We start from the raw sequence: 20,494 nt of genomic DNA, 5'->3' as shown, positions 1-20,494 counted from the left end.
TCGTGGGGGGGGCTGGGGAGGCTGGGGAGGGGGCTTTGGGGTGCTGGGAGGGGTGTGGGGGGGATTAAAGGAGCTTATGGGGGTCCTGAGGGGGGTCTGGGGATCCTGGGGGGGCTGGGGAGGGGGCTGGGGGGGATTTGGGAGGCTGGGGAGGGGGGTCTGGGGGTCCTGGAAGGGATCTGAGAGAGGCTTAAAGGGGTCTGGGGAGTCTCAGAGGGCTCCATGGGGGTCTCAGGGGGGTCTCAGAAGGGTCTGGGGTGGTCTCAGAGGGCTCTGGGGGTCTCAGAGGGGTCTGGGGGTCTCAGGGGGGTCTCAGAGGGGTCTGGGGGTGTCCATGGGGTCCATGGGGGTCTCAGAGGGTCCCAGAGGGCTCCGGGGGGTCTCAGTGGTGTCCATGGGGGTCTCAGGGGTGGTCTCAGAGGGCTCTGGGGGTCTCAGAGGGGTCTGGGGGTCTCAGTGGGGTCCCAGAGGGGTCTGGGGTCTCAGTGGGGTCTCAGTGGTGTCCATGGGGGTCTCAGGGGGCTCCATGGGGGTCTCAGGGGGGTCTCAGAGGGGTCCCAGAGTGGTCTCAGGGGGGTCTGGGGGGCTCCAGGGGGTCTCAGGGGGCTCCTTGGGGGTCTCAGAGGGGTCCCAGAGTGGTCTCACCCCCCCCCTGCCCCCCAGGGACCCCCGCCACCATGTCCCAGATCGCCAAGGACGTTTGCACCTTCCTGCGCTGGGCGGCCGAGCCCGAGCACGACCACCGCAAACGGATGGGCCTCAAGGTGGGCTCGGGGGGCTCGGGGGGACCCCCAGGACCCCCCCAGGACCCCCCCAGGACCCCCCCTGACCCCCCCATTTCCCCCTCCCCAGATGCTGCTGCTGTCGGGGCTGCTGGTGCCCCTCCTGTATTACCTGAAGCGCCACAAGTGGTCGGTGCTCAAGAGCAGGAAAATGATTTATCGGCCCCCCCAAGTAACGCCTGGGGGGGCCCCCCCCGAGTTCCCGGCCCCCCAAAACCGGGGGAGGGGCTGAGGGACCCCCCCGGGGGGGGGCATTGGGGGGGTCCTCACCCCTCCCCACCCCCCTCCTCCTGTTCCAGCCCGGCCCCGGCCCCCGCGGGGGCTGCGGGGATGGGAATCAAACGGGGGGGGAATAAAATGTGGGGTCCCACAGGAGAGCGGCTGTGGGGCTGAGCTGTGATGTGGGGCTGATGGGGGCTGGTTCTGTCTGTGATGGGGGGCAGATGTGGGGCTGTTCTGTGTGTGATGGGGCTGATGTGGGGCTGATTCTGTTCTGTGTGATGTGGGGGCAGATGTGGGGCTGTTCTGTGTGTGATGGGGCTGATGTGGGGCTGTTCTGTGATGTGGGGGCTGATGTGGGGCTGGTTCTGTCTGTGATGGGGGGCAGATGTGGGGCAGATGTGGGGCTGATCCTGCCTGTGATGGGGGGCAGATGTGGGGCTGGTTCTGTGTGTGATGGGGCTGATGTGGGGCTGATGTGGGGCTAATCTGTGATGGGGGGCAGATGTGGGGCTAATCTGTGATGGGGGGCAGATGTGGGGCAGATGTGGGGCTGGTTCTGTGTGTGATGGGGCTGATGTGGGGCTGATCCTGTCTGTGATGTGGGGCAGATGTGGGGCTGATCCTGTTCCGTGTGTGATGGGGGCAGATGTGGGGCTGATTCTGTCTCTGATGTGGGGCAGATGTGGGGCAGATGTGGGGCTGATCCTGTTCCGTGTGTGATGGGGCAGATGTGGGGCCAATCCTGTGTGCAGTGTGGGGCAGATGTGGGGCTGTTCTCTGATGTGGGGCAGATGTGGGGCTGATGTGGGGCTGTTCTGTCTCTGATGTGGGGCTGATCTGTGATGTGGGGCTGATCCTGTGTGTGATGGGGCAGATGTGGGGCTGGTTTTGTGTCGTGTGGGACAGATGTGGGGCAGATGTGGGGCTGTTCTCTGATAGGGGCAGATGTGGGGCTGGTTCTGTGTGTGATGGGGCAGATGTGGGGCCAATCCTGTGTGCAGTGTGGGGCTGATGTGGGGCTGATGTGGGGCTGTTCTGTGATGTGGGGCAGATGTGGGGCTGATGTGGGGCTGTTCTGTCTCTGATGGGGGGCTGATGTGGGGCTGTGCCCATGGCAGGTCGGGCTGTGGGTCAGGTCAGGCTGTCCTGGGGAGTGACCTCTGTCCCCTCCCTGTCCCCAGCAGTGTCCCCCTGTCCCCTGTCCCTGTCCCCTCTCCCTGTCCCTGTCCCCTGTCCCTGTCCCCTGTCCCTGTCCCCTGTCCCTGTCCCCTGTCCCCTGTCCCCTGTCCCTGTCCCCTGTCCCTGTCCCTGTCCCCTGTCCCCTGTCCCTGTCCCTGTCCCCTGTCCCCTGTCCCTGTCCCTGTCCCCTGTCCCTGTCCCTGTCCCCTGTCCCCTGTCCCTGTCCCTGTCCCTGTCCCTGTCCCTGTCCCCACACCGTTCCTGCTCTGTCACACTCGGTGCCTTTATTGGGCCCCCCCCGGCCCCTCCACGCCCTGAGGCCGTCCCAGTGTCCATCCAGTGTCCATCTGTCCAGTGTCCAGTGTCCACCCAGTGTCCATCTGTCCAGTGTCCATCCAGTGTCCATCTGTCCAGTGTCCATCCAGTGTCCATCCAGTGTCCATCTGTCCAGTGTCCATCCAGTGTCCATCCAGTGTCCATCTGTCCATCCAGTGTCCATCCAGTGTCCATCTGTCCAGTGTCCATCCAGTGTCCATCCAGTGTCCATCTGTCCAGTGTCCATCCAGTGTCCATCCAGTGTCCATCTGTCCAGCCAGTGTCCATCTGTCCATCCAGTGTCCATCCAGTGTCCATCTGTCCAGTGTCCAGTGTCCATCCAGTGTCCATCCAGTGTCCGTCTGTCTGTCCCTGTGTCCACTCTCCATCCCTGCTGGACGTGACCTCTCCCGGAGCCCTCGGACATTCCAGACCTGGCGCCGGCTCCGTCCCTCGGTGTCCCCAGGGTGGCCCCAGGGTGGCCCCAGGGATGTCCCCAGGGTGTCCCCAGGGTGTCCCTCGGTGTCCCCAGGGTCAGTGACAGTTCTGGCACTGGGGATGTCCCTCGGTGTCCCCAGGGTGGCCCCAGGGTGGCCCCAGGGTGTTTCTCAGTGTCCCTCAGTGTCCCCTCGGTGTCCCCAGGGAGTCCCTCAGTGTCCCCAGGGTGTCCCCAGGGTGTCCCTCGGTGTCCCCAGGGTGTCTCTCGGTGTCCCTCAGTGTCCCCAGGGTCAGTGACAGTTCTGGCACTGGGGATGTCCCTCGGTGTCCCCAGGGTGTCTCTTGGTGTCCCTCGGTGTCCCCAGGGATGTCCCTAGGTGTCCCCAGGGTGTCTCTTGGTGTCCCTCGGTGTCCCCAGGGATGTTCCTCAGTGTCCCCAGGGTCAGTGACAGTTCTGGCACTGGGGGTGGCCCAGGGGTGTCCCTCAGTGTCCCTCGGTGTCCCCAGGGTGTCCCCAGGGTGTCTCTCAGTGTCCCCAGGGTGTCCCTCGGTGTCCCCAGGGTGTCCCCAGGGTCAGTGACAGTTCTGGCACTGGGGGTGGCCCAGGGGTGTCCCTCGGTGTCCCCAGGGTGTCCCTCGGTGTCCCCAGGGATGTCCCCAGGGTGTCTCTTGGTGTCTCTCAGTGTCCCCCAGGGTCAGTGACAGTTCTGGCACTGGGGGGTGGCCCAGGGGTGGCCCCAGGGTGTCCCTCGGTGTCCCCAGGGTGTCCCCAGGGTCAGTGACAGTTCTGGCACTGGGGGTGGCACCTCTGCCCGTTGACGTTGCAGCGACAGCCACCACTGGTGTCCCCAGGACCCTGCGGGGGACAGGGCAGAGGTCAGCAGGGGGCTGGCCTGGGGTCACCCTGGGGTCACTCGGTGTCACCCCCAGGGTCACTCTGTGTCCTCTCTGTCATCCTGTGGTCAATGGGGTCACCCTGTGTCACCTTGGGGGTCACCCTGTGTCACCTTGGGGTCACTCTGTGTCACCCTGGGGTCACCCTGGGGTCACCCTGGGGTCACTCTGTCACCCTGGGGTCACCCTGGGGTCACACCAGGGTCACCCTGGGGTCACTCTGTGTCCTCTCTTGTCACCCTGGGGTCACCCTGGGGTCACTCTGGGTCACCCTGGGGTCACCCTGGGGTCGCCCTGGGGTCACCCTGGGGTCACTCTGTGTCACCCTGGGGTCACTCTGGGTCACCCTGTGTCACCCTGGGGTCACCCTGGGGTCACCCTGGGGTCACCCTGGGGTCACTCTGTGTCACCCTGGGGTCACCCTGGGGTCACCCTGTGTCACCCTGGGGTCACCCTGGGGTCACCCTGGGGTCACTCTGTGTCCTGTCACCTGCCCCCCCCCCCCCCCCCAGGTCCCCCCCCACTCTGAGTCCCCAGCACAGCCCTTGGTGACCCCCCCTCATCTTGGGACCCCCCTGATCCCGCTGGATCCCCCCGGATCCCCCTGGATCCCTGCTCACCCCGGGACCCCCAGGACCCCCCAGGACCCCCCAAACCCCCCCAGGACCCCCCCAGGACCCCCCCAGGACACCCCAAACTCCCCCAGACCCCCCCAGCCCCCTCACTGCGGGTCCCCATCGCGGTCCCCTTGGTGACCCAGCAGATCTCGGTGTGGCACACGGTGCAGCGGATCCCCCCTGGATCCCCACTGATCCCCCTGGATCCCTGCTCACCCCAAACCCCCCCAGACCCCCCCCAGGACCCCCCCCAGGGCCTCACCGCGGGTCCCCATCGCGGTCCCTTGGTGACCCAGCAGATCTCGGTGTGGCACACGGTGCAGCGGATCCCCCCTGATCCCCTGATCCCCCCGGATCCCCCTGGATCCCTGCTCACCCTGGGACCCCCAGGACCCCCCCAGGGCCCCCCCAGCCCCCCTCACCGCGGGTCCCCCATCGCGGTCCCTTGGTGACCCAGCAGATCTCGGTGTGGCACACGGTGCAGCGGATCCCCCCTGATCCCCCCTGATCCCCCTGGATCCCCCTGGATCCCTGCTCACCCTGGGACCCCCAGACCCCCCCCAGGACCCCCCCAGCCCCCCTCACCGCGGGTCCCCATCGCGGTCCCTTGGTGACCCAGCAGATCTCGGTGTGGCACACGGTGCAGCGGATCCCCCCTGATCCCCCCTGATCCCCCTGGATCCCTGCTCACCCTGGGACCCCCAGGACCCCCCCCAGACCCCCCCCCAGGACCCCTCACCGCGGGTCCCCCATCGCGGTCCCTTGGTGACCCAGCAGATCTCGGTGTGGCACACGGTGCAGCGGATCCAGTCGCATCCGTCCTTCTTCTGCACCACGATGCGGCAGCTGGGGCACAGCATCGCCTCCCCCCGCTGCACCAGGCCCTGGGGGGCACCGGGGCGGGGGGCTCAGCACGGTGGGGACCCCTGGAGCCCCCCCAGAGCCCCCCAGAGCCCCCCAGAGCCCCCCAGAGCCCCCAGACCTGCAGCATGTCCCGCGTCTGTCGCGCCGCGGCGTCGTCCAGCGCCCGCAGCTGCAGCTCGTCCTGGTACTGCCGGCAGTTCTGACCCTCGTGGATGGCCTGGGGACAGCGGGGTGAGCCCGGGGACACCCCCGGGACCCCCCAGGACACCCCCAGGACACCCCAGGACACCCCCGGGACCCCTCCAAGCCCCCCAAGACCCCCGGGACTCCCCTGGGACCCCCCGGGAACCCCCCGGGAACCCCCCGGGAACCCCCCCTGGAACCCCCCGGGAACCCCCCAGGAACCCCCCGGGACCCCCCCCAGGAACCCCCCGGGACCCCCCCAGGCCACCCCAGGACCCCTCCAAGCCCCCCCAAGACCCCCAGGACTCCCCAGGGATCCCCCAGGACCCCCCTGGAAGCCCCCTGGGACTCCCCCGGGACCCCCCTGAGCCCCCCGAGACCCCCCCAAGACCGCCCAGGACCCCCCTGAGCCCACCAAGACTCCCCCGGGACCCCCCCCGAGCCCCTCGGGACCCCCCGAGACCCCCCCCAGGACTCCCCTGGGACCTCCCCAGACCCCCTGGGACCCCCCTGGGACTCCTGAGACCCCCCGGGACCCCCCAGGACCCCCCCCGAGACCGCCTGAGCCCCCCAGGACTCCCCTGGGAACCCCCAGGACCCCCCCCAAGACCCCCTGGGACTCTCCTGGGACTGCCCCTGGGGCCCCCTGGGACCCCCAAGACACCCCAGCACCCCCCGGGACTCCCCCGGGACCCCCCCCCAGGACCCCCCAGGGCCTCCCGGGACCCCCCGAGACCCCCCAGGACTCCCCTGGGACCCCCCAGGAACCCCCCGGGACCCTCCAGGACCCCCCCCAGGACTCTCCTGGGACCCCCCAGGACCCCCCTGGAACCCCCCGGGACCCTCCAGGACCCCCCCCCAGGACTCCCCTGGGACCTCCCCAGACCCCCCGAGACCCCCTGACCCCCCCCAGGACCCCCCCAGGACCCCCCAGACCCTCCGAGATCCCCCCCAGGACCCCCCTGAGACCCCCCAGGACCCCCCAGGACTCCCCTGAGCCCCCCAGGACCCCCCAGGACCCCCCGGACCCCCCACCTTGCACAGGAGGCAGTTGAGGGCCCCCGCACACCGGGCACGGGAACTCGTTCACGGCGTCCTCGTAGAAAACACCAGCCCGGACAGTCCCGGCCCCCGGCAGTGGAAACTGTTCCGGCTGCAGCGCTCGGCCAGAGCCAGCCCCCGGGCCAGGAACTGCGCGTGCTCCTCTGGGGACAGCAGCTGGGACATTGGGGACATCCCAGAGTCACTGAGAGCCACCCATAGGCACCCCTGAGTCACCCATGGGCACCCCTGAACCACCCATCCCCTGCCAGAGCCACCCATCCCTCCCCAGAGCCAGCCCCCGCGCCAGGAACTGAGCGTGCTCCTCTGGGGACAGCAGCTGGGGACATTGGGGACACCCCAGAGTCACTGAGACACAGCCAGGGACACCCCAGAGCCACCCATGGACACCCCAGAGCCACCCATCCCCGGCCAGAGCCAGCCCCCGCGCCAGGAACTGAGCGTGCTGCTCTGGGGACAGCAGCTGGGGACAGGGGGGACACCCCAGAGTCACCAACACACAGCCATGGGCACCCCTGAGCCACCCATGGGCACCCCTGAGTCACCCATCCCTCCCCAGAGCCAGCCCCCGGGCCAGGAACTGAGCGTGCTCCTCTGGGGACAGCAGCTGGGGACATTGGGGACACCCCAGAGTCACCCATGGGCACCCCAGAGTCACCCATGGGCACCCCTGAGCCACCCATCCCTCCCCAGAGCCAGCCCCCGGGCCAGGAACTGAGCGTGCTCCTCTGGGGACAGCAGCTGGGGACATTGGGGACACCCCAGAGTCACCCATGGGCACCCCTGAGCCACCAACACACAGCCAGGGACACCCCAGAGTCACCCATGGGCACCCCCGGGTCACCCATCCCCAGCCAGAGCCAGCCCCCGGGCCAGGAACTGTGCGTGCTCCTCTGGGGACAGCAGCTGGGGACAGGGGGGGACACCCCAGAGTCACCCAGGGACACCCCAGAGTCACCCATGGACACCCCAGAGCCACCCATCCCCTGCCAGAGCCAGCCCCCGGGCCAGGAACTGCGCGTGCTCCTCTGGGGACAGCAGCTGGGACATTGGGGACACCCAGAGTCACTGAGAGCCACCTTGGGAACACCCCAGAGTCACCCATGGGCACCCCCGGGTCACCCATCCCTCCCCTGAGTCACCCATCCCCTGCCAGAGCCAGCCCCCGGGCCAGGAACTGAGCGTGCTCCTCTGGGGACAGCAGCTGGGACATTGGGGACACCCCAGAGTCACTGAGAGCCACCCATGGACATCCCTGAGCCACCCATGGGCACCCCAGAGTCACTGAGAGCCACCCCTGAGGACATCTGGGTTACCCAACCCCCTCTGCTCCTCTGGGGGACAGCAGCTGGGGACAGGGGGGGACATCCCAGAGTCACCCATGGGCACCCCCGGGTCACCCATGGGCACCCCAGAGTCACCCATCCCCTGCCAGAGCCAGCCCCCGGGCCAGGAACTGAGCGTGCTCCTCTGGGGACAGCAGCTGGGGACATTGGGGACACCCAGAGTCACTGAGAGCCACCTTGGGGACACCCCAGAGTCACTGAGAGCCACCTTGGGGACACCCCAGAGCCACCCATCCCTCCCCAGAGCCAGCCCCCGGGCCAGGAACTGCGCGTGCTCCTCTGGGGACAGCAGCTGGGACATTGGGGACACCCCAGAGTCACTGAGAGCCACCTTGGGGACCCCAGAGCCACCCATGGGGACCCCAGAGTCACTGAGAGCCACCCCTGGGGACATCTGGGTCACCCAACCCCCTCTGCTCCTCTGGGGACAGCAGCTGGGACACTGGGGACAATGGGGACACCAGGGGGACATTGGGGACACCAGGGGGACATTGGGACCCCCAGAGTCACTGTGCTCCTCAGGGGGGGACAGCAGCTGTGACATTGGGGACACTGGGGACATTGGGGGGGACACTGGGGACATCAGGGGGACACCAGGGGGACACTGGGGACATTGGGGACAGCAGCTGTGACATTGGGGACACCAGGGGGACACTGGGGACACTGGGGACAGCAGCTGTGACATTGGGGACATTGGGGGGGACATTGGGGACACCAGGGGGACCCCCCCCACCCCCCGTCCCCTCACGCACCGCGCGGATCTCGCGCTCCTGCAGGTGGCTGCCACACGCGTAGGTGACATCACGGTAGGGACAGGCCACCAGCGGCTCCTCACTGAAACGGATCAGCTGCGACAGGCACTCCCTGGGGACATGGGGACATTGGGGACACTGTGGGGACACTGGGGGGACACAGGCACTCCCTGGGGACATGGGGACATTGGGGACATTGAGGGGACATTGGGGACACTGAGGGGGACACAGGCACTCCCTGGGGACATTGGGGACATTGGGGACATTGGGGACACTGAGGGGACACAGGCACTCCCTGGGGACATTGGGGACATTGGGGACATTGGGGACATTGAGGGGACATTGGGGACACTGAGGGGACACAGGCACTCCCTGGGGACATTGGGGACATTGGGGACATTGGGGACACTGAGGGGACACAGGCACTCCCTGGGGACATTGGGGACATTGGGGACATTGGGGACATTGGGGACATTGGGGACACTGAGGGGACACAGACACTCCCTGGGGACATGGGGACATTGGGGACACTGAGGGGACACTGAGGGGACACAGACACTCCCTGGGGACATGGGGACACTGCTGGGGACACTGAGGGGACACTGCTGGGGACATGGGGACATTGGGGACATTGGGGGGACACAGGCACTCCCTGGGGACATGGGGACACTGAGGGGACACTGAGGGGACACTGGGAGGCACCGGGGGGACACTGGAGGACACTGAGGGGACACTGGGGGGGGCACAGGGTTGGATCCCAGGGATGGATCCCGGGTAGATCCCAGGGCTCAGGGGGTGGATCCCGGAGGTGGATCCCAGGGCAGATCCCAGGTGGATCCCGGAGGTGGATCCTGGGGGCTCGGGGGGTGGATCCCAGGGATGGATCCCAGGGGTGGATCCTGGGGGTGGATCCCAGGGCAGATCCCAGGTGGATCCCAGGGGTTGGGGGATGGATCCTGGGTGGATCCCGGAGGTGGATCCTGGGGCTCAGGGGGTGGATCCCGGGGATGGGTCCTGGGTGGATCCTGGGTGGATCCCAGGTGATCCGTACCTGCAGAAGCTGTGCGGGCAGATCCCGGGGGTGGATCCCGGGGCTCAGGGGGTGGATCCCAGGGGTGGATCCCAGGTGGATCCCGGGGGTGGATCCTGGGGGTTGGGGTGGATCCCATGGAATTGGGGATGGATCCCAGGGCTCAGGGGGTGGATCCCAGGGGGTGGATCCCGGGGGTGGATCCTGGGGTGGATCCCAGGTGGATCCCAGGTGATCCCTACCTGCAGAAGCTGTGCAGGCAGTCCCCAGGGGTGGATCCCATGTAATTGGGGATGGATCCCGGGGCTCAGGGGTGGATCCCAGGGGTGGATCCCAGGGGTTGGGGGTGGATCCCGGGGGTGGATCCCAGGGGTGGATCCCAGGCGGATCCCAGGTGATCCCTACCTGCAGAAGCTGTGCAGGCAGTCCCGCAGCAGCACCCCCTGCCCCGCCGGCACCTCCTGCAGGCAGATCCCGCATTCCAGAGGCTCCGGGTTCGGAACCAGATCCGACTCCTCCGCCCGCAGCAGCTGCTGGAAATTCCTCTGGCGCTCGGCTTCCAGGGCCTGGGGGGAAAAACGGGATAAAAACCGGGAAAAACGGGGTAAAAACCGGGAAATTGGGGGAAAAACGGGATAAAAACCGGGAAAATGACACGGGAACAGCTGCTGGAAATTCCTCTGACGTTCTGCTTCCAGAGCCTGGGGGGGAAAAACGGGGTAAAATGGGATAAAAACCGGGAAATTGGGGTAAAAACGGGGAAAATGACACGGGAACAGCTGCTGGAAATTCCTCTGACGCTCGGCCTCCAGAGCCTGGGGGGAAAAACAGGGAAAAATGGGGTAAAAACCGGGAAATTAGGGTAAAAACGGGATAAAAACCGGGAAAAACGGGGTAGAAACGGGATAAAAACCGGGAAAATGACACGGGAACAGCTGCTGGAAATTCCTCTGGCGCTCTGCTTCCAGGGCCTGGGGGGAAAAACGGGATAAAAACCGGGAAATTGGGGTAAAAACCAGGAAAATGACACGGGAACAGCTGCTGGAAATTCCTCTGGCGTTCAGCCTCCAGGGCCTGGGGGGAAACGGGAACGGGAATGGGATCAGGAATGGGAATGGGATCAGGAATGGGATCGGGAATGGGATCGGGAATGGGATCAGGAATGGGAATGGGATCGGGAACGGGATCAGGAATGGGATCAGGAATGGGATCAGGAATAGGATCAGGAATAGGATCGGCTCCAGGACGGAGCAGGAAGGGCTCAGGTCACAGAACAGCCGGGAATGGGAACGGGAATGGGAACAGGAATGGGATCGGGAACGGGAACTGGAATGGGATCAGGAATGGGATCAGGAAAGGGATCAGGAATGGCAATGGGATCGGGAATGGGAATGGGATCAGGAACGGGATCAGGAACGGGATCAGCTCCAGGATGGAGCAGGAAGGGCTCAGGTCACAGAACAGCCGGGAATGGGAACGGGAATGGGAACGGGGAGGAACAGCCCCATTGGGAACGGGAACGGCCCCAGATCCCAGAGATCCCAGAGATCTCATGATCCCACAGACCCCACAGATCCTATAGATCCCAGTGATCCCATAGATCCCAGACCTGCTGGCACTGTCGGGCCCCACAGATCCCACAGATCCCATAGATCCCAGTGATCCCACAGATCCCAGACCTGCTGGCACTGTTGGGCCCCACAGATCCCGTGACCCCATAGATCCCAGTGATCCCAGTGACCCCACAGACCCCAGACCTGCTGGCACTGCCGGGCCCCACAGACCCCACAGATCCCATAGATCCCATATAGATCCCATAGATCCCATAGATCCCAGACCTGCTGGCACTGTCGGGCCCCACAGACCCCACAGACCCCATAGATCCCAGTGATCCCATAGATCCCAGACCTGCTGGCACTGTCGGGCCCCACAGACCCCATAGATCCCAGTGATCCCATAGATCCCATATAGATCCCACAGACCCCAGACCTGCTGGCACTGTCGGGCCCCACAGATCCCAGTGATCCCATAGATCCCAGTGATCCCACAGATCCCAGACCTACTGGCACTGTCGGGCCCCACAGACCCCACAGATCCCACAGACCCCACAGACCCCATAGATCCCATAGATCCCACAGATCCCCCAGACCTGCTGGCACTGTCGGTCCCCACAGATCCCATAGATCCCAGTGATCCCATAGATCCCAGTGATCCCATAGATCCCAGTGATCCCAGTGATCCCACAGACCCCAGACCTGCTGGCACTGTCGGGCCCCACAGATCCCGTGACCCCATAGATCCCATATAGATCCCATAGATCCCATAGATCCCCCAGACCTGCTGGCACTGTCGGTCCCCACAGACCCCACAGATCCCATAGATCCCAGTGATCCCATAGATCCCAGACCTGCTGGCACTGTTGTGCCCCACAGATCCCAGTGATCCCATAGATCCCAGTGATCCCATAGATCCCCCAGACCTGCTGGCACTGTCGGGCCCCACAGACCCCATAGACCCCATAGATCCCAGTGATCCCATAGATCCCAGTGATCCCAGACCTGCTGGCACTGCCGGGCCCCACAGACCCCACAGATCCCATAGATCCCAGTGATCCCACAGATCCCAGACCTGCTGGCACTGCCGGGCCCCACAGATCCCACAGACCCCATAGATCCCATAGATCCCATATAGATCCCATAGATCCCAGACCTGCTGGCACTGTCGGGCCCCACAGACCCCACAGATCCCATAGATCCCATATAGATCCCAGTGATCCCCCAGACCTGCTGGCACTGTCGGGCCCCACAGACCCCACAGATCCCATAGATCCCAGTGATCCCATAGATCCCATATAGATCCCATAAATCCCAGACCTGCTGGCACTGCCAGGCCCCACAGATCCCACAGACCCTACAGATCCCAGTGATCCCAGTGATCCCACAGACCCCAGACCTGCTGGCACTGCCGGGCCCCACAGATCCCAGTGATCCCATAGATCCCAGTGATCCCATAGATCCCAGACCTGCTGGCACTGTCTGGCCCCACAGACCCCACAGACCCCACAGACCCCATAGATCCCATAGATCCCCCAGACCTGCTGGCACTGTCGGGCCCCACAGACCCCATAGATCCCATAGATCCCATAGATCCCATATAGATCCCAGTGATCCCAGACCTGCTGGCACTGTCGGGTCCCACAGACCCCATAGACCCCATAGATCCCAGTGATCCCATAGATCCCCCAGACCTGCTGGCACTGTCTGGCCCCACAGACCCCACAGACCCCATAGATCCCATAGATCCCAGTGATCCCAGTGATCCCATAGATCCCAGACCTGCTGGCACTGCCGGGCCCCACAGATCCCACAGATCCCATAGATCCCATATAGATCCCAGTGATCCCATAGATCCCCCAGACCTGCTGGCACTGTCGGGCCCCACAGACCCCATAGATCCCATACAGATCCCAGTGATCCCATAGATCCCAGACCTGCTGGCACTGCCGGGCCCCACAGACCCCACAGATCCCACAGATCCCAGTGATCCCATAGATCCCAGACCTGCTGGCACTGTCAGGCCCCACAGACCCCACAGATCCCATAGATCCCATATAGATCCCAGTGATCCCAGACCTGCTGGCACTGCCGGGCCCCACAGACCCCACCGACCCCACAGATCCCACAGATCCCATAGATCCCATAGATCCCACAGATCCCAGACCTGCTGGCACTGCCGGGCCCCATAGATCCCATAGATCCCATATAGATCCCACAGATCCCAGACCTGCTGGCACTGTCGGGCCCCACAGACCCCACAGATCCCATAGATCCCATATAGATCCCATAGATCCCAGACCTGCTGGCACTGCCGGGCCCCGTCGCGCTCCCTCTGCAGGCGCTGCTGCTCTGCGGGGTCGGGGCGGTGCCCCCCGGGAACGCGGTACCCGTCAGGCCGGGGGCAGCTGCACATCTCACACCCGGGGCGGGTGGGTTTGTTCCGGAATGTACACCGGGGACACGGCCAGCCCTGGAATGGGATCAGGAATGGGATCAGGAATGGGATCAGGAATGGGATCAGGAATGGGATCAGGAATGGGATCAGGAATGGGATCAGGAATGGGATCGGGGATCAGGGACAGCTGCACATCTCACAGCCGGGGCGGGTGGGTTTGTTCCGGAATGTACACCTGGGGCATGGCCAGCCCTGGAAAATGGGATATGGGATATGGGATCAGGAATGGGATCAGGAATGGGATCGGGAATGGGATCAGGAATGGGATCAGGAATGGGAGCAGGAATGGGATCAGGAATGGGATCAGGAATGGGATCAGGAATGGGATCAGGAATGGGATCAGGAATGGGATCAGGGATCAGGGACAGCTGCACATCTCACAGCCGGGACGGGTGGGCTTGTTCCGGAACGTACAGCGGGGACACGGCCAGCCCTGGATAAATGGGAATGGGATCAGGAATGGGATCAGGGATGGGATCAGGAATGGGATCAGGGATCAGGGACAGCTGCACATCTCACACCCCGGGCGGGTGGGTTTGTTCCGGAACGTGCAGCGGGGACACGGCCAGCCCTGGAATGGGATCAGGAATGGGATCAGGGATGGGATCAGGAATGGGATCAGGGATGGGATCAGGAATGGGATCAGGGATCAGGGACAGCTGCACATCTCACAGCCGGGACGGGTGGGTTTGTTCCGGAACGTGCACCTGGGACATGGCCAACCCTGGAATGGGATATGGGATATGGGATCAGGAATGGGATCAGGGATGGGATCAGGGCACATCTCACAGCTGGGACGGGTGGGTTTGTTCCGGAATGTACACCTGGGGCATGGCCAGCCCTGGAATGGGATCAGGAATGGGATCAGGAATGGAATCGGGAATGGGATCAGGAATGGAATCAGGAATGTTCCGGAACGTACAGCAGGGACACGGCCAGCCCTGGAAAATGGGAATGGGATCAGGAATGGGATCAGTAAGGGGATCAGGAATGGGATCAGGAATGGGATCAGGAATGGGATCAGGAATGGGATCAGGAATGGGATCAGGAATGGGATCAGGGACAGCTGCACATCTCACAGCTGGGGCGGGTGGGTTTGTTCCGGAACGTGCAGCGGGGACACGGCCAGCCCTGGATAAATGGGATATGGGATCAGGAATGGGATCAGGAATGTTCCGGAATGTGCAGCGGGGGCATGGCCAACCCTGGAAAATGGGAATGGGATCAGGAATGGAATTGGGAATGGGATAAGGAATGGAATCGGGAATGTTCCGGAACGTACAGCGGGGACACGGCCAGCCCTGGAAAACGGGAATGGAAATGGGATTGGGAATGGGATCAGGGCACATCTCACAGCCGGGACAGGTGGGTTTGTTCCAGAATGTGCACCTGAGGCATGGCCAGCCCTGGATAAATGGGAATGGGATTGGGAATGTTCCGGAATGCACAGGGGGGACACGGCCAGCCCTGGATAAACGGGAATGGGATCGGGATTGGGAATGGGATCGGGATTGGGATTGGGATTGGGAATGGGATCGGGAATGGGATCGGGAATGTTCCAGAATGTGCACCAGGGACACAGCCAGCCCTGGATCAGGATCAGGGATTGGGATCAGAGATTGGGATCAGGGATCAAGGATTTGGATCAGGATCAGGGATTGGTATCAGGGATCAGGATCAGGGATCAGGATCAGGGATCAGGAATTTGGATCACGGATCAGGATCAGGGATCAGGACCCCCTCCCCAGCCCGTACCTGCTCAGGTGAGGGTGGGCAGTATTCACAATGGAACACTGGGATTGGGATCAGGGATTGGGATCGGGATCAGGGATCAGGATCAGGGATCGGGATCAGGGATCAGGGATCAGGATCAGGGATCAGGATCAGGGATCAGGGATGAGGATCAGGATCAGGACCCCCTCCCCAGCCTGTACCTGCTCAGGTGAGGCTGGGCAGTATCCACAATGGAACACTGGGATTGGGATCAGGGATCGGGATCAGGATCAGGATCAGGGATCAGGATCAGGGATGAGGATCAGGGATCAGGATCAGGGATCAGGATCAGGGATCAGGACCCCCTCCCCCAGCCCGTACCTGCTCAGGTGAGGCTGGGCGGGGCTCGGGGGCCGTGGGCGGGGCCCCGGCGCTGTCCCGGAGCTGCAGCGAGTCCAGGGGAGCCTGGATGTCCCTGGTGATGTCACCAGTGATGTCACCAGTGATGTCACCAGTGATGTCACCAACGATGTCCCCGCTGATGTCACCAATGATGTCCCTGATGTCCCCGGGGATGTCCCCGGTGTCCGGGAGCTCCGGGACATGGCCTGGGGACACAGCCGGACACGGCACAGGCTGGGACACGGAACGGGAACGGGAATGGGAATGGGGGAATGGGAATGGGAATGGGAACTGGAATGGGAATGGGAATGGGAACGGGAACGGGGATGGGAATGGGAATGGGAACGGGAATGGGAATGGGAACGGGAATGGGAATGGGGGAATGGGAACGGGAATGGGAATGGGAATGGGAATGGGGGAATGGGAATGGGAACGGGAAAGGGAATGGGAATGGGAATGGGAATGGGAACGGGAATGGGAACGGGAATGGGAACGGGGATGGGGATGGGAACAGGAATGGGAATGGGGATGGGAATGGGAATGGGAACGGGAATGGGAACGGGAATGGGAACTGGAATGGGAATGGGAACGGGAATGGGAATGGGAATGGGAATGGGAATGGGGGAATGGGAACGGGAATGGGAATGGGAACGGGAATGGGAACGGGAATGGGAATGGGGGAATGGGAACGGGAATGGGAATGGGAATGGGAATGGGGGAATGGGAATGGGAACGGGAACGGGAATGGGAATGGGAATGGGAATGGGAATGGGAACGGGAATGGGAACGGGAATGGGAACGGGGATGGGGATGGGAACAGGAATGGGAATGGGGATGGGAATGGGAATGGGAACGGGAATGGGAACGGGAATGGGAACGGGAACAGGAATGGGAATGGGAATGGGAATGGGGGAATGGGAACGGGAATGGGAACAGGAATGGGAATGGGAACGGGAATGGGAATGGAATGGGAATGGGAATGGGAAGGGAATGGGAACGGGAATGGGAACGGGAATGGGAATGGGAATGGGAATGGGAACGGGAATGGGGGAATGGAATGGGAACGGGAACGGGAATGGGAATGGGAATGGGAACGGGAATGGGAATGGGAACGGGAATGGGGCAATGGGAATGGGAACGGGAATGGGAACGGGGAAATGGGAATGGGAATGGGAACGGGAACGGGAACAAGAGCAGGAACAGGAGCGGGAACAGGAGCGGGAATGGGAATGGGAACGGGAACGGGAATGGGAACGGGAATGGGAACGGGAATGGGGGAATGGGAAGAGGGAGGAGGAGGGAGGAGGAGAAGGAAAGTACAGGAGCAGGATGAGGATGATGAGGATGATGAAGGCCAGGCAGCCATACCTACACCAGGTAACTCCTCTCCCTGCTCCAGCCCCACAGCCCGGAGCAGCCCCAGCACCCACAGCCGGCCACAGGGGGGAGCGGGATGAGGAAGATGAGGATGGAGCAGGATAATGAGGATGATGATGAGGATGATGAAGGCCAGATAACCATACCTGCTCCAGGTGTCCCCTCTCCCTGCTCCAGCCCCGCTGCCCTGAGCAGCCCCAGCGCCAGGTGAGGAACGGGGAACAGCAGGGGGAGCGGGATGAGGAAGGAGCAGGATGAGGATGATGAGGATGATGAGGATGATGAAGGCCAGGCAGCCATACCTGCTCCAGGTAACTCCTCATGTTCCAGCCCCACAGCCCTGAGCAGCCCCAGTGCCCACAGCCGGCCGCAGGGGGAGCAGGATGAGGAAGGAGCAGGATGATGAGGATGATGAGGAAGCAGCAGAATGATAAGGATGAGGATGATGAGAATGCAAAGGACGATGAGGATGATGAGGATGATGAAGGCCAGGCAGCCATACCTGCTCCAGGTAACTCCTCAGGCTCCAGCCCCACAGCCCAGAGCAGCCCCAGGGCCCTCAGCCGGCCGCAGGGGGAGCAGGAGCAGGATGAGGATGATGAAGATGGAGCAGGATGATGATGATGAGGATGAGGATGATGAAGGCCAGGCAGCCATACCTGCTGCAGGTAACTCCTCTCCCTGCTCCAGCCCCACAGCCCGGAGCAGCCCCAGTGCCCACAGCCGGCCGCAGGGGGAGCGGGATGAGGAAGATGAGGATGGAGCGGGATGAAGATGAGGATGAGGATGATGAAGGCCAGATAACTGTACCTGCTCCAGGTGTCCCCTCTCCCTGTTCCAGCCCCACTGCCCTGAGCAGCCCCAGCGCCAGGTGAGGAACGGGGAACAGCAGGGGGAGCAGGATGAGGAAGGAGCAGGATGAGGATGATGAGGAAGCAGCAGAATGATAAGGATGAGAATGATGAGAATGCAAAGGACGATGAGGATGATGAGGATGATGAAGGCCAGGCAGCCATACCTGCTCCAGGTAACTCCTCAGGCTCCAGCCCCACAGCCCGGAGCAGCCCCAGCGCCCACAGCTGCCCACAGGGGGAGCGGGATGAGGAAGATGAGGATGGAGCAGGATGAAGATGAGGATGAGGAAGATGAGGATGGAGCAGGATGAGGATGATGATGAGGATGATGAAGGCCAGGCAGCCATACCTGCTCCAGGTAACTCCTCAGGCTGCAGCCCCACAGCCCGGAGCAGCCCCAGGGCCCTCAGCTGCCCACAGGGGGAGCAGGATGGGGAAGATGAGGATGGAGTAGGGTGAAGATGAGGATGAGGATGATGAGGATGAGGACGATGAGGATGAGGATGATGAAGGCCAGATAACCATACCTGCTCCAGGTGTCCCCCTCCCCGTGGTCCAGCCCCGCTGCCCTGAGGAGGCTGAGCGCCAGGTGAGGAACGGGGAGCAGCAGGGGGAGCAGGATGAAGATGAGGATGGAGCAGGATGATGAGGATGATGAAGGCCAGGCAGCCATACCTGCTCCAGGTAACCCCTCACACTCCAGCCCCACAGCCCGGAGCAGCCCCAGGGCCCTCAGCTGCCCACAGGGGGAGCAGGATGGGGATGAAGCAGGATGATGATGATGATGAGGATGATGATGAGGATGGAGCAGGATGATGAGGATGAGGATGAGGATGAGGATGATGAAGGCCAGGCAGCCATACCTGCTCCAGGTAACTCCTCAGGCTCCAGCCCCACAGCCCAGAGCAGCCCCAGCGCCCACAGCCGGCCACAGGGGGAGCGGGATGAGGAAGATGAGGATGGAGCGGGATGAAGATGAGGATGAGGAAGATGAGGATGGAGCAGGATGAGGATGATGATGAGGATGATGAAGGCCAGGCAGCCATACCTGCTCCAGGTGTCCCCTTCTCACACTCCAGCCCCACAGCCCGGAGCAGCCCCAGGGCCAGGTGAGGATGGGAGAGCAGCAGGGGGAGCAGGATGATGAGGATGAGGATGGAGCAGGAAGATGAGGAAAGAGCAGGATGAGGATGATGAGAATGAGGATGATGAGGATGCAGAGGAAGGCCAGGCAGCCATACCTGCTCCACGTGTCCCCCTCCCCGTGCTCCAGCCCCGCTGCCCTGAGGAGGCTGAGCGCCAGGTGAGGAACGGGGAGCAGCAGGGGGAGCAGGATGAAGATGAGGATGGAGCAGGATGATGAGGATGATGAAGGCCAGGCAGCCATACCTGCTCCAGGTAACCCCTCACACTCCAGCCCCACAGCCCAGAGCAGCCCCAGGGCCCTCAGCTGCCCACAGGGGGAGCAGGATGGGGATGAAGCAGGATGATGATGATGATGAGGATGAGGATGAGGATGAGGATGATGACAATGAGGATGATGATGATGATGATGATGAGGATGATGAAGGCCAGGCAGCCATACCTGTCCCAGGTGTCCCCTCCTCAGGCTCCAGCCCCACAGCCTGGAGCAGCCCCAGGGCCCTCAGCTGCCCACAGGGGGAGCAGGATGAGGAAGGAGCAGGATGAGGAAGATGAGGATGGAGCAGGATGAGGATAATGATGAGGATGATGAGGATGATGAAGGCCAGGCAGCCATACCTGCTCCAGGTAACCCTTCACACTCCAGCCCTGCAGCCTGGAGCAGCCCCAGGGCCCTCAGCTGCCCACAGGGGGAGCGGGATGGGGATGAAGCAGGATGATGAGGATGATGATGCTGATGATGAGGATGATGAAGGTTACCTGTCCCAGGTGTCTCCATCCCCAGGGCCCTGAGCAGCCCCTGGGGGTCAGGTGAGGCCGCGGGCAGGAGGAAGAGGAAGGAGCAGGAAGAGGAAGGAGCAGGATGATGAGGATGGAGCAGGAAGGAGCAGGATGATGAGGAAGGAACAGGATGATGATGATGATGATGATGATGATGATGATGATGAAGGTTACCTGTCCCAGGTGTCTCCATCCCCAGAGCTCTCAGCAGCCCCTGGGGGTCAGGTGAGGCCGCGGGCAGGAGGAAGAGGAAGGAGCAGGAAGAGGAAGGAGCAGGATGATGAGGAAGGAGCAGGATGATAAGGATGATGATGAAGGTTACCTGTCCCAGGTGTCTCCATCCCCAGGGCCCTGAGCAGCCCCTGGGGGTCAGGTGTGCCCGCGGGCAGGAGGAAGAGGAAGGAACAGGAAGAGGAAGGAGCAGGATGATGAGGAAGGAGCAGGATGAGGATGATAAGGATGATAAGGATGATGAGGATGATGATAAGGATGAGGATGATGATGATGAAGGTTACCTGTCCTCATCCCCA

General features: G+C 63.1%; 2 protein-coding genes across 2 annotated transcripts in view; one reads left to right on the top strand and one right to left on the bottom strand.

Annotated features, from left to right (window-relative positions):
• The first annotated feature begins 650 nt into the window (after positions 1-650).
• On the top strand, positions 651-1,157 carry LOC131576074 (cytochrome c1, heme protein, mitochondrial). Its single transcript, XM_058832387.1, has 2 exons — positions 651-764; positions 853-1,157. The coding sequence occupies exons 1-2, from the start codon at positions 678-680 to the stop codon at positions 1,012-1,014; spliced, it is 249 nt and encodes an 82-aa protein (XP_058688370.1). The 5' UTR covers positions 651-677; the 3' UTR covers positions 1,015-1,157.
• Positions 1,158-3,711: 2,554 nt separating this feature from the next.
• SHARPIN (SHANK associated RH domain interactor) overlaps positions 3,712-20,494 on the bottom strand; it is a 36,627-nt gene continuing 19,844 nt past the window's right edge. The window contains 11 exon segments of the mRNA XM_058831165.1: positions 3,712-3,792; positions 5,167-5,331; positions 5,430-5,528; positions 6,530-6,556; positions 6,558-6,599; positions 6,601-6,627; positions 6,629-6,712; positions 8,655-8,766; positions 10,090-10,250; positions 13,540-13,710; positions 15,790-16,016. Coding sequence (XP_058687148.1) covers positions 3,712-3,792; positions 5,167-5,331; positions 5,430-5,528; positions 6,530-6,556; positions 6,558-6,599; positions 6,601-6,627; positions 6,629-6,712; positions 8,655-8,766; positions 10,090-10,250; positions 13,540-13,710; positions 15,790-16,016 — 1,196 coding nt within the window.

The sequence above is a fragment of the Poecile atricapillus genome, chromosome 2, assembly GCF_030490865.1.
Source record: "Poecile atricapillus isolate bPoeAtr1 chromosome 2, bPoeAtr1.hap1, whole genome shotgun sequence".
NCBI lineage: Eukaryota > Metazoa > Chordata > Aves > Passeriformes > Paridae > Poecile > Poecile atricapillus.
This window is presented reverse-complemented; position numbering and strand designations above follow the sequence as displayed.

Coding starts and splice junctions, on each gene's coding strand:
- LOC131576074 (XM_058832387.1), top strand. CDS start 678: ATGTCCCAGATCGCCAAGGACGTTTGCACCTTCCTGCGCTGGGCGGCC. Junction 765..852: donor GCAAACGGATGGGCCTCAAG/GTGGGCTCGGGG, acceptor CCCCCTCCCCAG/ATGCTGCTGCTGTCGGGGCT.